General features: G+C 43.3%; 1 protein-coding gene across 2 annotated transcripts in view; it reads right to left on the minus strand.

Moving 5' to 3' along the window:
- The window catches only part of srrm3 (serine/arginine repetitive matrix 3), a 187,322-nt gene that overhangs the window by 65,136 nt on the left and 106,495 nt on the right, over nt 1–15,691 (minus strand). For both annotated transcript variants that reach the window (XM_074671725.1, XM_074671726.1), the window contains exon 3: nt 1,246–1,347. In XM_074671725.1, coding sequence (XP_074527826.1) covers nt 1,246–1,347 — 102 coding nt within the window. The remainder of the gene's footprint in view (nt 1–1,245; nt 1,348–15,691) is intronic.

Below are 15,691 nucleotides of genomic sequence, written 5' to 3' on the forward strand. Positions count from 1 at the left end.
ATACTGTCTATGGTCTCTACATGTTAGCCCTCTGACAGGCTGGAGACCTGTTCAGGTTCTACCCCGCCTTGAGCCAAGGGACAGCTTGGACCAGCTCCAGCGACCCCGAAAGGGAAAGCAGGTAATATTATTAATGAATGTACAGAGGTTAGAATCCCTATACTGGGAGGGCTGGGGTTGATCCAAACCTTTAGACCCATTGCTGGATATGTCCCAGGACTCTGTTACTTCCTACAGTTCTTACATAACAACCTCAGAAGAAAAGCCCAGTGGAGCTATCTTTTGTCTCTCAGTGCTGAGACAAGCTGAGGAAGACTTATGAGGAAGCGAAGACTTCGAGTGCAGATACCTTCTGGATTGAACTCTGTTACAAAGCTGTTCTCATCTGCCTCAGATTTAGAACACCTCAGGTTAACCTAAAGTTTTTAAACCATAGACTGTATAAAACATGGACCTAGCCTCCACAACGTCACCTGTCTGGTCCTGAAACCAATCCACGGACACAGCCACATTTGATATGAGTTTCATTTCGACCAGCTACTGGGCGCCTGGCAGTCACGTGACCTGAGCTACGTCTTTGATTGGACAATCAGATGACCCTAATAATTTTTAAACAGCAGAGCTAAAAAAAAAAAATCAGTGTTTTAGACCCAAGCCGTTTTTTGAACCAGGCTGTGAATGTGCTTTTAACGCTGTAAAAGTCAGTTTTTAAAGCTTGATGTGTACGTGACTTCCAGTCTTTCTGCTGCCAGCCTCAAGCAGATTCTCAATGCACAACAATTTTTAGCACTTCCGCATTGGCTTCATTTTTCTAAACCATTTCCCTGCATTTTAAACATTTCACACAGATCAAGTTTCTAACTTACTTTTTATTCTTAGTCTCCTGATTCCTGGACTGCGTCCACACCGTGATGCTGCTTCTTTGGCTTCAATCAAAGATTTGAATAAACTTTCAAACACCGCCAAATATAATATATATATTCCTGAAACTAAGGTAGAGAGGATTTTCTGTCACATATCCAGAGCATGAAGCACAGAAAGGGACACCCCTGAGGCACGCCTGGGGTAGTGGCAGCATTTCATGATGAGTCCTTTTTCCAGCAGCCTGGGGTTTGATTCTAGTCCAGATCCTCTGCTGCATGTTATCCTCCCTTTCTCTGTCTCTTATTTTATCTATTTGAGCCTAAAAAGGCCAAATGATGTCAATATAAACCCAGCAGAAGAATCAGAGGAAGAGAAACTCACCCTGGTTGTGTGTGTGAGCCCTCTCTGGTGATCACGCCCTCTTTGTCCATCAGCATCTGTCTGAACGTGCTCACTTTCTGTCGAATCTCTTCCTCTGTGTACCTGAAAAAGGACATCCAGATGTGTAACATTAATAGAGACAAACACAAACACACATTTCCAAACCATTAATCTGCAGTTTTGGATGCAGCAGGGGCAACCTGTCATGTGTCATATCTGCCAGCTGCCTGTGAAGGAGCCACGTCACCCCCGACCATCACACCCAGTCAGAACAAATGGAACAAAAGACCATCTTCTGACAGCGCTCGAACCAAATATGTCGCTCAGCCTGACAATGATGAGTCACTGTCATCCCTCTCCTGACCCCGCCGGGTTTCTTGTTCGTGCCCGGGCTGCGTGTCATATTTATTCTACGTGCAGAGCGCTGTAACTCACTGAACAGAGAGCAACTGAGGGGCAGCATGAGGAGCTTTCAGCGAGCTGACACACAGAATGTTGCAGGCTGCTGCTGTGGCACATGAAAAAAAACAACTGTCCGTGTCACATTAATATTCATATTCAGCGTTTCTTACAGAGGAAAACAGGCTCTTTTTTTCCGCTTCTGCTGTCAGGGGATGCCACAAAATGTTCAGTTTGACTTTAATTTGCAGCAGGAGAAAAAAAATGAATCAAACTATTAAAAAACTCATTTTTTACACAAACAGCTCTGTGCTACATCCTTTCAGTTTGCAAATAACACAAGCTACCTCCAAACACACGCCTGCAGCATCTCTGAGAGACAGTAATAACTCCACCAGCCCATCTGGACACATAACTTCTGTCCTGTCCTATTCTGCAGACTCACAGGTTAGTTAACCTGACAGTGCAGGCCCTTTTCAGATGATCTCCTGCTGCATTCACACGGTCTCCACACTCTGCCCGGCCCGTGGTAACAGGATGTAATGAGCTAACAGAGGCAGAGGAACATGAAGGCAGGGATGAGAGGAACGGACAGCGGAGGAAGGAGGGGAGGGGAAAGGGAGGGAATTAATAAAGCTGTGAAAATGTGGCCAGGAGCCAGACATCACAGAGTTCGACTGACTGGAAGCGTCAGCCATTAATAATGTACTGTGGTGTTTATATCTAGTTCAACAACAAGAGCGTGGGCGAACGCTGCCTGGGATGTGTTTGGATATAGACTCCCTAATTATCCAGAGTGAAAAAAACCCAGCCCACATTCGCTGTAAACTTGTAATACTTGGAAGTAAAAAGCTTAAAACATCGTCTGGAGGAGTCTCAGCACACTGTGACATCTGGTGAGAGTTAACATCTTAAATGTGGGCTCCACTTGTAAAAATGACACTACAGAAGAACTGTGTGTCAGTTCATGCTGAAAGTACAGGCTGTTTGAAAAGATGGTGGACATGATAGAGCACCAGAAGTGAAGCCAAAATATCTAGTGCACCCTGCAAACTGTCGTACAATCTACTTTATAGAAACAGAATGGAGCTTACAGTCATGGCCAAAAGTTTAGAGAATTGCACAAAATTTATTTTTCACCAAGTTTGCTGCCTTAGTTCTTTTAGTGGCAGTTTGTATCAACTCCACAATGTGAGGAGCAATCAGATAAATAGCAAATAATTGCCAATTCATCCATCCATCCATCCATCCATCCATTTTCTTCCGCTTATCCGGGGTCGGGTCACGGGGGCAGCAGCCTAAGCAGGGAAGCCCAGACTTCCCTCTCCCTAGCCACTTCGTCCAGCTCTTCCGGGGGGATACCAAGACGTTCCCAGGCCAGCCGAGAGATGTAGTCTCTCCAGCGTGTCCTGGGTCTGCCCCGGGGTCTCCTCCCAGTGGGACGTGCCCTGAACACCTCACCAGGGAGGCGTCCGGGAGGCATCCTCATCAAATGCCCGAGCCACCTCATCTGGCTCATCTCAACATTTAAAATGACTTAAATAAAAAAAAACGACTGCATCCCAACCAACAAGTTCAGCCCTATGAAATGGCCTGCAAAAACATGTCAGTGTTGATCTTGTGAGCTCAGGAAGAAAGGCTAATGAGGACAGGACAGCTGTTATCACTCTGTTATGCTGATTAGAAGGGCTGACTGGTCGGTATATAAGGGTAGTGGTTAGTGATGGGAATTGATAAGATTTTTGTTAATATCAATGCCCTTATGGACTCTGCTTATTGATCTGATCCTGTATCGATTCCCTTATCAATTCCTGTCGTGAATTTTTCTTGGTACAAAAAGTAGCTTTACAGGTTTTCTGTGTCAACAACATTTAATTGAGTTTATACTGTAAGTGAATAAAATGTAATTGGTCCCTCAGTCTGGATATTTCTGGGCAAAATTACACAGAAACAGGTAAAAATTTCACACAACGTGACGTTGATGTACTGTGTTGTAAAATATTAATAATGCAAGTAGGCCATCTAGTGTCTCAAAGTGGTTATAGCAATGGTTTAAGTTCTTTGGAAGCTTTACGTAGTTATGAAGTCAGCCATGAGCCTTTCATTAGCCTGTTAGCTTTTGACATTTGAATTCTCAGTATTTTTTACAAAGAGTTGATGTGATATGTTTCTGTGATGAAAGTTGAAATTCTATCATGAAGCTGAAGTTATACTGATGTATGCTAACTGCTAGCATATCAATCCAGTTTCCCATTTACGTTAGCATCAAGCTTGCATTATTTTGTTATTTTGGTAAATAAGGTGATTTATACCATTTGGAATGTACTGAATATGAATCTCCTGAGAGAGTGGACTGTACATGAAATCAGTTCTTCAGTAAAACTTCAAGCTGAAAGTCCTGAATCAGAGTTTTCTTGGGAAACGTTATCTAACCGCTAAGCTAAGATAGCTGCAGCAGACTAGTCAACGTAAGGCCCGGCGGCTCCGGCACAATGTAAAGAATTGATAAGGGAGTCGTTAAGCACAAAGGCTTACGATATCCATGGATTGAATCATTTCTTATCAATTCTCAACAGCAGCCAGTTTTCGATTCCCATCTTGTAGTGGTTCTTTAGAGTTTTCTTCTGCTTACCATGGAAGGCTTGGTGTCAAGAATGGCAGCAAAGAAGCCACTTCTCTCAAAAAAAAACATCAAGGACAGACTGAAATTCTGCAGGAGCTATTGGGATAGGACTGCAGAGGACTGGGGTTAAATTATTTTTTCTAATGAAGCCCCCTCCAGGTTGTTTGGGACGCCTGGAAAAATGATGGTCAGGAGAAGAAAAGGTGAGTCCTTTGTCACGCCAACAGTGAACAGTGAAGCACCCTGACACTGGTCATGTGTGGGGTTGCTTCTCATCCAGGGGAGTGGGTTTGCTTAAAATGTTGCCTCAGAAAACTGCCATGACTAAGGAATGGTATCAAAACATCCTCCAAGAGCAACTTCTCCCAATGATTTAGGAGCAATTTGTAGATGAACAATGCTTTTCCAGCACGATGGAGCTCTATATCACAGGGCAAAAGTGATTACCAAGTGGCTTGGTAAACAAAACGTTGAAATCTTTGGTCCATGGCCTGGGGACTCCCCAGATCTTAATCCCATCGAGAACCTGTGGTCAATTCTCAAAAAGATGGCAGACAAAGAACAACCCAGAAGCTGTGATCAACTCCAGGTGCTGATAAGAGAAGAATGGGCTGCTGTCATTCAAGATTTTGCCCAGAAACTGATATCCAATATGCTGAGGCGAATAGCAGAAGTCTTAAAGAAGAAAGGTCAACACTGTAAATATTAAGTCTTTGTTTAAACTGGTTGGATTTTTCCATAAAGAGTTGACACATGTATGGTATGCTTTAAGTTGTACTTCATTATACCCTACAAACATCTGACAAAAGGTTTTTTTTTTTTAATTAGCAGCAAACCTTGTGAAATCCAAAATTTTTGCTATTCTCAAAACTTTTGGCCACAAATGTATTTCAGCTGTCAGCCAATCACAAGGGCTGGCATGCAGAGATAGACAACCACTCACACACTCACACTTATTGTCAATTTAAAGCGATCAATCAACCCGTTTTGGACCATGGAGGACGCCAGAGAGAACCTGGTCATGCACAAGGAGAACATATCAACTCCACACAGAAAGGTTCCTGCAAAGCAAGGGAAATGAACCAGGAACCTTCTTGCCGAGAGGGAACAGGGCTAACTACTTCTTTCACCATGCTTTCTGTCATTATCATCAGCTTCAATCCTCTTAACCTGGGTCAAAGATTCATTTATCTGAAAAGTTTATTTTCAATCATTATTTGATGCAATAAAAACATTGGGTAAGTCACCAGATTATCTGCTCTGTTGTCAAATAAGGCTCCTGTGGTGCACGGCACTCCACTTTAGCAAAGAGCAGACTAAGTGGAGAAAGAAAACATGATAAACCCTGAAAAGTAGTTGAGACGTGAGCTTAAAATCCAACACAAGAATCTGTTCTGCTGTAGAGTACACAGATCTAAAAGGTCTTTGCCATACTTACAGTATACAGTTTCTTTGAAAGAGTTATGAAACTGAATTAATGCTGAACTCTTACCAAGACCTTTGAAACTAAATGAGACCACCATCTACAAAACTGACCTTTCCTTCATTGACATTTCTTTTTCAGTCTTTTTTGAGCCCCTTCTGTACACTCCTGAGAGGTTAGCATCAAAGTGGACTTCTACCCCTCACTGGAGAGATTTTTCTTTTTTACATTTTTCCTCAGCACACATTAGAAATAAGTGATGCGTTAAAAGTAAACAGTTAAAGAGAAGTAGGATGAGATTTTTGTCCAAAAATTCCACTGACACATGTTCAGGATGAAGAGAGAAGTTTGAGGAATCTGTTAAGGCTGAACATTATGTACAGGTTTTACAGCAACATATCCTGCTGTAATGTTTCGACGAGACAAGGCCAAACCACTGTCTGCTCCTTTTACAGCAGCATGGGTCTGTAGTAATAGAGTCCAGGAGCTAAACTGGCCTGTCTGTACTCATGAGGTGTGACCTACAGATTAAGTTCAGAGCATGAAGGAAAAAAATAAACCTGAACTTTTTAACTGCTGAAAATTTTATCAGGCAAGAATAGGACAACATTTCACTTTGAAAAACCAGACACATGGATTCACAAATTTTTACTGAGTGTTGTTTAAAGATGCTGTGAGGAGAATCTGTTTTGGTTGGACTGCCTCGCCACCTTCTGGCCCGGAGTGTCACACACACTGCCATCAATTTCTTTAAGCGAGGTGTGTGTTTGTTTTGGAATTAAATGAAGATCCGATTGAATAAAATCTTCTTTGTTCAAGACAACTTTTTACTTTTTAAAGTTACGTGACATCAATTGTCAGTCTGCTATATGTAGTGCTATCGGCAGCATGGTGCTCTAATGTGTCTGTGGCCTAACATGAAAACAAGTAAACACTGTCAGTTTGTATGTAGTTTAATAGCTGTTTATATTTAACGCAGCTGGCAGCCCAGTGCTCTAAGACATGTCTGTAACGTTAGTAAATCCTGGTTATGTCCTGCCAGCCATCTACCAATCAGAGCTAACGTAACCTCACTCTTCATTTTATTGATAGACTCTCAAGTTTGAACAGACCACTGCAGAATAACTACTGACTGTGGGTTGGAATCAACATTAGCAAAAACAGCTTAGCACCTGTGTTAGCCTTTAGCTTGTGCTCTATCACTCTTCTGTTTATCTTTCTCCTGCTCTTCTGTCCCTTTTCTGTCTGACAGTTAGGCTCCAGTGTCCACCATCACTACAAAATTAATCACAGAAACACAGATCTCTCTTTTCACTACTAAACTTCGTCAACTAGCGTGGTGTTGTCATAGAGACCCAGACTATTCCTGTTCCAGCCGATTGGGAAGCTAATTAGTAGCAATTTAAAATAACCTGTAACCAGCAATAATGGTGCTGATAATCTCATTTTAAAGTGTGGATTAGGATCAGGCATATATCTAGCAGGGAGACTTTTTCTTGATCACTCAGAAACTCCTCACAGCCCCTTCAAAGAAGAAAGGATTAGAAACATGTTTTTGGCTCTAATTTTAAACATATTTTGACTTTAACAAGACCATTTCTATCTGGTTCATTGTCTCTGCACATCATAATCTAAATAAAGGCTTCAAACCTGTTTCCAGCAACACCTGATGTTCAGCCTTTTAGGACTTGTATATGAAATGAAGTGCTTCAATAAGAAGCTACACAAGGTATTCAAAAAGTAAAAAGTAAAAAGAAGTTAGTTCTTTTTTTGTAAAGCTATGGTAATTTATTCTTTTGACCAGAAACAGCTGCTACATCGTTCCTGCAAGAACAAGGGAGCTGTGCTTCTGTTGTCACCAGTGTGTTGTTGTTTCTTTCCTTTTGGATTGTTTGGAGACTTTGCTGCTCCGAAAGGTTAGCTCACATTCACAGAACACAAAAACAGAAGCTAACTAACAGGCTGAGGCAGAAAGCCCCTGTTCTGCAGGATAAAAATGAGTGTTGTTGTGGAGTCTGGTGGCTTAGAGGGAAACAGTTCACAGGTACAAAGGGATCAGACTCAAGCTAATCAGAAACTCTGAAGAAAGGCCATCAGCTTCTCAGTGTTTGGATATCATGTGACATTTGAGCTGGACTTGCACTCAGTGAAGCAGAGGGGAACTGTCCATCAGTCAGTGCTGAAACAGACTCTGAACCCAGCAACAGATTCTCCCTGTCTCTTTCAGCGGGCTCACATGGAAGGACAAATTCTCTTAACTGGATTTCAGATGAACCAGTGGCTCATTTCAGCGTGAAAATGACGTTTATCCCTGGAGTGTTTCCCTCTCCCAGATTAAATATAGCTGCTGATACCTCGCATTCAGAGCTGGATGCTGTCAGTGCTTTAAGAGAGCAGAGAATGAGATTAGGAGGAGCGAGATGGAGAGCTGAAAAAAGCTGGAAGATGGCCAAAAACAGAGGAAGAAGACGCTGAAGGCAGCTGGTGTGACAGCAGCATCAGGTCCTGCTGTACGGCCATCTCTCAGCCCAGCAGCTGTCAGCTCAGCACAATGGAAGGACACCTCAAACCCTCACTTTATATTCATGGCTTTCCACGCCGTCACTGTATGCCAGCTCCTTCCCAACAACTCCACAGCGCTCTCTGCCAGCTCTCAGCTGTCCGAGCGGATCGAAGAGGAGGGGTCAAAGTGGATACTTTAACAGAATGCGCTCTAGCCAATCAGACGCCAAGGCTGCGGGGCTTTCTCCTTCACATTGTGCTGATGATGAAGAGATGTTAGCGCCTGCAGCTATCTCTGTTGACACCCCGGCTAAAGTGTGAAAAGAAGGGCCAGGGCTTGTGAAGCTAAAGCCTCTGTTGACACATAACCTCCAGAGTTTCCTCTTTCTCTTCTCTCTCTGTCCTCACAATGAACGGCTCACTTCAGAGGCTCTCCACAGCCTCACAGCAGGAGGAAAAGTAACTCCTGGTTCTTTTCTCTGATCGGTCAGGCTTTCTAAACAAAACCAGAGAGTGTTTGCCCGGCAGTGGAGCTGCTTAGACACAGAGCCCGGGGTTTAGAAGGATGCTTTGTGAGAAGCACTCACGGCACCTGAAAGGCCTGAAGGAGGCAGAGAATGGTGGGTGCACTCACCTGCAGAGAGGTACGGACAAAGAGAGCCATAACAGAGAAATATGTGGATAGATTTTGGGACCAAAAAGGAAAATAAACCAGAAATATTGAGCTGTTCTTAAAGCAAACATAAAAACAGTTTGAAGACCAGTGTTGTGTTGGACTTAAGCGAGCAAAGTTTGGGTTTGGGAAGTCAAGGTCAGCCCACAGCACCAGCTCCTATCAGACGTTTACATCCACTGACCAGCTGGCAAACAGCAAAATGCACACTGTGTTTACACTGCTTTCACTGTCTGGTCTTACCAGTGTCCTATGACTCCTTAGTGAAGGGGAACTTTTTGACCAACAGTTCCAGGAATGTTTAGTTCCTGATAAAACATTCCCAGGATCATTTTTGGTTCCTGGAGCCCATTGTTTGTCCATATGTCCACCACAGGTTGAAGACATGAGTAAACTCTGGAAAATCAGCCCAGTGACAAACAATGAGTAAAAATAAAGGTTATTGCACTACACTGCTAGAACACTAGAGGGCAGCGGGACAACCATGTAGGCCACTCAGCAAAGTTGACACCCCAGGAGACTTATGTGCGTTCGAAATTTTTCAAGTTGAAAACTCTGACCTTCGACTTCAGAGTGTGTCAACATAAAAAAAAAATGGTTGTCACTAACAGGAGCATTAATCAAAGAGCAGTTTGGAGTGAGAGCTCTCGTGACAGATTTAATTTCAGATATTGTTATCCGGATCAAAGCCGAATCAGAGTCCCGACTCCAGTGGACGTTCCAGTGCACTTTTTCCAAGTTGGAAGTAGGAAAATCCCATCAAAGGGTAGTACGGAGCGAAGCAAAACAATCCAGCATTGTTTTGTGCAGCACTACAGTTAGCCTGTTAGCATGTAGGATATTCAGCATGTGCTGATTTTGATCTTGCTTTGGTGGATTACACTGTAGATTGATTCATAGAATCAACTCTTGAAAGGAGACAAGCACAACTGACAAAAGCTGTCACAGATGCAAGCACAGCCTGGGCTGGCAGAACAGCTGGCTGAAACGTTGGTCATCACTGCCATTAAGAGCAGGAAGACGGTAGTGATCAACTGGTGTTTCCACCTGAAAAGTGACCCTGTTAAAAGACAATTTTTAGCAGGATGTATCCTTAACAAACTTTGGATGAGGATGAGCATCTGAAGGACTTGTACTGTGTTTGAACATCTGTTGTTAACCAGATATCCACTGACACATTCAGCGGAAGGTCACCAGTTTACAGGGTTATTCTTTAACCTGAAATACCAGGAGATGACAGAGACACATTCATAGTGTCAGACTCAAATAAGACCATCGTTTTAAGAGTTATTAAACCAAGTCAGGACAGCATGGTGGCGCACTGGCTCCCCCGGGTCCAGCTTCCTCCCACAGTCTAAAAGCATGCTCATCAGGTTAGATGGTGATTCTAAATTGTCTGTAGGTGTGAGTGTGTGAATGAAAGATCATCTGTCTGTGTGTGTCAGCCCTGTGATTGACTGGTGACCAGTTCAGGGTGTACCCCGCTTCTTGCCTGAAACCAGCTGGGACAGGCTCCAGCCACCCTCGACCCTGAGCAGGATAAGCAGTAGACGCTAGATGACTGATAAACCCAGTCAATCACAGCTGGGTGTTGTCTTATTGTGGACAGAGGGGGACGTAAAAACACAGCGGGTGCTCCATTTGCTTGCAGGTCCCGCCCCTCCCACCATCATACCTAAACATCTGGAAAGTTCCAACCCTCTAGCTAAAGTCTCTTTAAAGTCTCTAAAAGTTAGGCCAATTACCCTGAACAAAATGAAGACCCTCATTCCTGTGGTTGGAAAATATTCTGTACCCCTCTATGTCTTTGCTGCTGCTCTCCCTGCCTTGGCTTTTCATCCATGCACAAAAAAAGAGGGGAGTATGCTCTCCCCACTCTTTTTCTGATACTCTGTCAAACATATGAGTCTGTGTCCCGAATAAAAAGATACAACCTCCTGCCGTCTCTTCCCTGGGTTGATCTTTTCTACCTCTGATTAGGGTTGGGCCACTGGAGAGAGATTAAAACTGGGGCGAGGGGGAAAATGATCTGTGTTTAAAGACTTTAGTTAAAAATGAACCCACGCCGTCCGCTGTGAGAACTGTTAGCCTCTGTACATGAGGGAGGTGATTTAAACTGGCGCCCAACCTGCTTTTTTCTAAACTCCGGCTGTTAAAACGCAGACAAAGGCTTTTTATGTGCTCGCCCTGTAATTAATGTAGCGGGAGTCTGACCCAGAGGCAGCAGAGCTTTGACGATAAAGAAACAGTGAAAAGTGCCGCTGACGGTCGGCTTTCTTTCTGTGGAGAGTGCAGAGACATTCAAGCTGAAATGAATTTGTTTCATGCTCAGTTTGAAACTCTGAACACTAATTTTGAAGCACTCCTGAGGTCTTGATGATTGACGACTTGGAGATTGATGGATTGTTTCATTCCACATGAACTTTACAAAATGAGAATCCTCAGTGAGCTTTGAATGAACCTGAAAAAACAGACATGTTGGATGTTTGACTGCAGCTTTAACAAACATCCTCCCTACATATTCAATGAGAAAGTTACCTGTGGTTTGCAAACTAAGTCAGGTGGTTGTGTTGTAGGTGGGCATGCAAGTTTGTTGTGTTGCGTTTTTTTGTTGCTGCACATTGGCTCGTCTGTGATGATGGGTCTGAAGCTGAAAGATTTCTATGCTGGGGCTGTAGCGTTTGGCTTTACAAACATCTTTTTCCTCCTCTTTTCTACTACGCTAAACCGTGTTACCTCTGACGACCACATGAGGCTCACTTGCCGCATTCTGGTGTTACACTAGCCTGATGCTAGCTACTCCACCTCCTGTAAAGACAAAGATTCTGGATGACTGACAAGAGCGTTAGGGATGGGAATTGATAAGATTTGGTCAATGCCAATGCCCTTATCCATCTGATTCTTTATTGATTCCCTTATCAATTCCTGTTGTGAATTTTCTTAGTACAAAAAGTAGCTATACAGGTTTTCTGTGTCAACAACAGTTAACTGACTTTATACCTTAAGTGAATAAAATGTAAATAGTCCCTGAGTCTGGATATTTCTGGGCATAATCACACAGAAACAGGTAAAAAATTGCACACAATGTGACGCTGATGTACTGTGTTGTAATACATTTATAATTCAAGTCGGCCATCTAGTGTCTCAAAGTGGTTATAGCAATGGTTTAAGTTGTTTGGAAGCTCTCCATAGTTATGAAGTCAGCCATGAGCCTTTCATTAGCCTGTTAGCTTTATACATTTGAAATTCTCAGTAGTTTTTACAAAGAGTTGATTTGATGTGTTTCTGTGATGAAAGCTGAAATTCCACTCTGAAGCTGAAGTTATACTGATGTATGCTAACTGCTAGCATATCAATCCAGTTTCCCATATACGTTAGCATCAAGCTTGCACTATTTTGTTATTTTGGTAAATAAGGTGATTTATAACATTTGGAATGTACTGAACATGAATCTCCTGAGAGAGAGAGTAATGTACATGTCTTTATGAAGTCAATTTCTGTAAAACTTCAAGCTGAAAATCCTGAATCAGAGTTTTCTTGGGAAACGTTATCTAACTGCTAAGCTAAGCTAGCTGCAGCAGACTAGCCGACGTAAGGCACGGCGGCTCCGGCACAATGTAAAGAATTGATAAGGGAATCGTGAAGCACAAAGGCTAACGATATCGATGGATTGAAACATTTCTTATCGATTTTAAACGGTTTTTTCGATTCCAATCCCAAAAGAGTGTTCACTTTGTGAACCGTCTTGTCAGAGACGAGGAAAACAAACTAACATGCACATGGCAGTATACTGTAGCCGGCATAATTATCGAGTTCGTTTCATTTATCATATAGATAATTGATTTGTTGACTATCTTCCCTGGCCTAGCTGACTGGAGCAGTCACTCTCCACCTCTCTGAATATGAATGGAAATTAATGTTAAACTGAGCGTGACACGTGTGTATTTGTATGTTTGTGTGTGAGCGCGGTGGGACTGAGCCAGCCACGTGGAGCCAAATAGAGGCCATTTAGCCCAGGCCCACTGCCCACAGCACGCGGCGTCTGTGATATGGGCGGAGAAAGACAGAGAGGGAGGCCGGCAGGGGACATCCATCAAAGCGAGGGGACTCCCTGCCACCCAAACCATGAAAAATCACCACGATTAAAGAACCTGATTGAGGTAATTAGACAGCTCCGAGCACCCACAGATCCCCCTATTAACTCACCATGTGGGGAAATGAATAGTTGTGTCCCAGAGACCCTCCTCATGCTGATCTGCATTGATTTGATGAGGACCTGCCAACGTGTGAGGCGTGTGTGTGGGTGTGTAAATGCGTGTGCCCGGGATGTTTCTGCATTTGATTTCTGGAGCGCTTTTATTCTCCCACAAGTCGTCCCCGGGCTCTGCTGTACACCTCCGAAACTCTGCAGCAATCAATCTCTCTGCAAAGAGTACAGACGCTCAGCAATGCCAATGCAGTTAGTAAGATTGAACGGCGGTGGGAACACGGGAAGAACACCCCCACATTTCTATTTCAGTGGCTGAATTAAAACAACCTCGAGAGCTGGAGCACAATACTTAAACTCTCAAGTGGAGGATTTTCAATTGATGTTTTCTACTGTTATAGCTTCCCTGGTTAGATAACAGACACCAGACTGACCACGCAGAGAGAGAACACCTTTTATTTTACTTTATAGAGCCAGCTCTCCTCCTCCTCCTCCTCCTCCTCAGTGGAAGCAGATCAATGGCTCCAGCTCAGTCCTCCATCTCCACTCTGTCTGATTCACCCACTCTCCCTCTCTGAGCAGCGTCTCCAGCGTTTTGTCCACCATGAACCCTGCAGATTGGCTTGTGAGCCCTCCAGTGACAGTGTATTAAATGGGTCATTGTCCCCGAGATGCTTCCCCTCCAATTTCCAGTCTTATAGGACGCTGGCTTATCGTCTTATGACGCAGGCTCTGGCTCGCAGGAAAACCTCCATCAGAGCAGAGATAGTTATTTGCTCTGGCCTTGGAGGCTCTTTTAATAAGATCCCGACCACTCACGTCTCCTATAATCCAAACAGTGTCTCTGCAGATGTTATTACAGAACGGCTGCAACAGCAGAAGCCCAAAAAGCAGCTAATTTGCCCCACAGTTACCTCCTTTCTCTCCCCGTCAAAACTTTGACTGTTCTGTCTCGCAGTTAATTTGCTGGGATGTCAAAACACAATTTTAGTTTTGCATCTGTTATGCCAGCCTCTCTGCTTCACTTTAAAGCCAACACATATTAATTTTTCAATACAGGAACACGGACATCTAATTTTTCTGCTCGGTGGAGCAGGGTAAAAAATATCCTCTGCTTCTTATTTAAAGAAGCTCTCAGCATCAGGCAGCAGACAGTATTATTCTGTTACTAAGCTATGTGCATGTGTGTGTGTGTGTGTGAGTGTCTGAGTGTGTAGATGACGTGTGGTTCATGTGTTCATTGGCAGCAGCATGCAGTCTGCAGATGAGAGGAAGGGGGGTCCTGTGAAGAGGGCTCATTAAAGAGCCTGAAAAAGACTCTGACACCACAGGAGCCCAAATCATCCACGACCTCCACCTTTAATCAGAGCCTCGGAAACCTGTAGCTCAATCATGTTATTTTTAGAATCATACCTAAACCTGCTTTCAGGTGGACTTTTAGCTTTTGGTGAAATGTTGAAAAGGGTAGAGATACATTGGCCTGTCTCTCACTACAACTCAAAAACATATTTTAACATCTGTGTGCTCCAACTGGCTCAGGTTAAAGAAAACAACAAAGTCAGTTACTCTAGTTACGCTGACGACACACAGTTATACGTCACAGTGTCACCAGGCCATCACAGCTGCATACAGGCTCTGAGTAGATGTACTGAACAAATCAATGAATGGATGAGCCTAAGTTTTAGGGCTGGGATGATATGCTTTTCTTCAGATTCAATTCTTTTATGATTTTTGGGGTGCTGATTAGATTCAAATTGCAACTCTTCGATATTCCAGATTTTTGTGATTTTTAGTTCACTTTTTGACACCAGACCAAGTGAAAAGTTTAATGATGATGATGATGATGTCTACAGACTTTATCTGGATCCAGAAATTGGGGAAAATAAGTATTGAGCGCGTGAACATTTTTTTCATTACATTTATTTCCAAAGCTGCAATTCAAACACAGTTTCTACCAGACATTGATATTAACTCAAATAATCCACACATGAAAATAAATCACAATGTTCAGGTCCATAAATAATGATTATGTGGAGTTAAGTACGGTAACACAGGAAAAAAGTATTGGACACACCATGGAAAGGCTGTATATTATAGCAAGGAAATGCACCATACCACCTGAAATCTGTCAGTAATTATTACTTGAACTTCCAATTAGTGCAAACCAACATCAGCTGGGCTAAAGCAAATTGATGGTCCTACAAAAAAGGTCATTTTTTCACCAAGCAGTTAAATGTGTCACACCTCATGATGGGTAAAGGCAAAGAGCTCTCTGAAGACATTCACAACCTGATTGTTGCTCAGCATCAGAATGGAACTGGTTACAGACTTATATCAAAGCACCTGAATATTCCAGTCAGCACCGTTGGGGCCATTATTCACAAGTGGAAGAAGCACCACCTTACCATCAACAGGCCACACACAGGAGCTCCTTGCAAGATTTCTGACCAGGGAATCAGAAAGATAGTCAGAAGAGTACTCAACGAGCCAAGGACCACCCTGAGAGTGCTCCAGAAAGACTTGGAGGCAGCAGGTACAATTGTTACAGAGAAAACAATAGGTAATGCACTCCACCGCCATGGCCTCTATGGACGCCCAGCCTGCAAGACTCCATCCCTC

Source organism: Halichoeres trimaculatus, unplaced genomic scaffold, assembly GCF_033239565.1.
Source record: "Halichoeres trimaculatus isolate MK-OKI-2021-1 unplaced genomic scaffold, fHalTri1.1 fHalTri1_scaffold_6, whole genome shotgun sequence".
Lineage (NCBI taxonomy): Eukaryota > Metazoa > Chordata > Actinopteri > Labriformes > Labridae > Halichoeres > Halichoeres trimaculatus.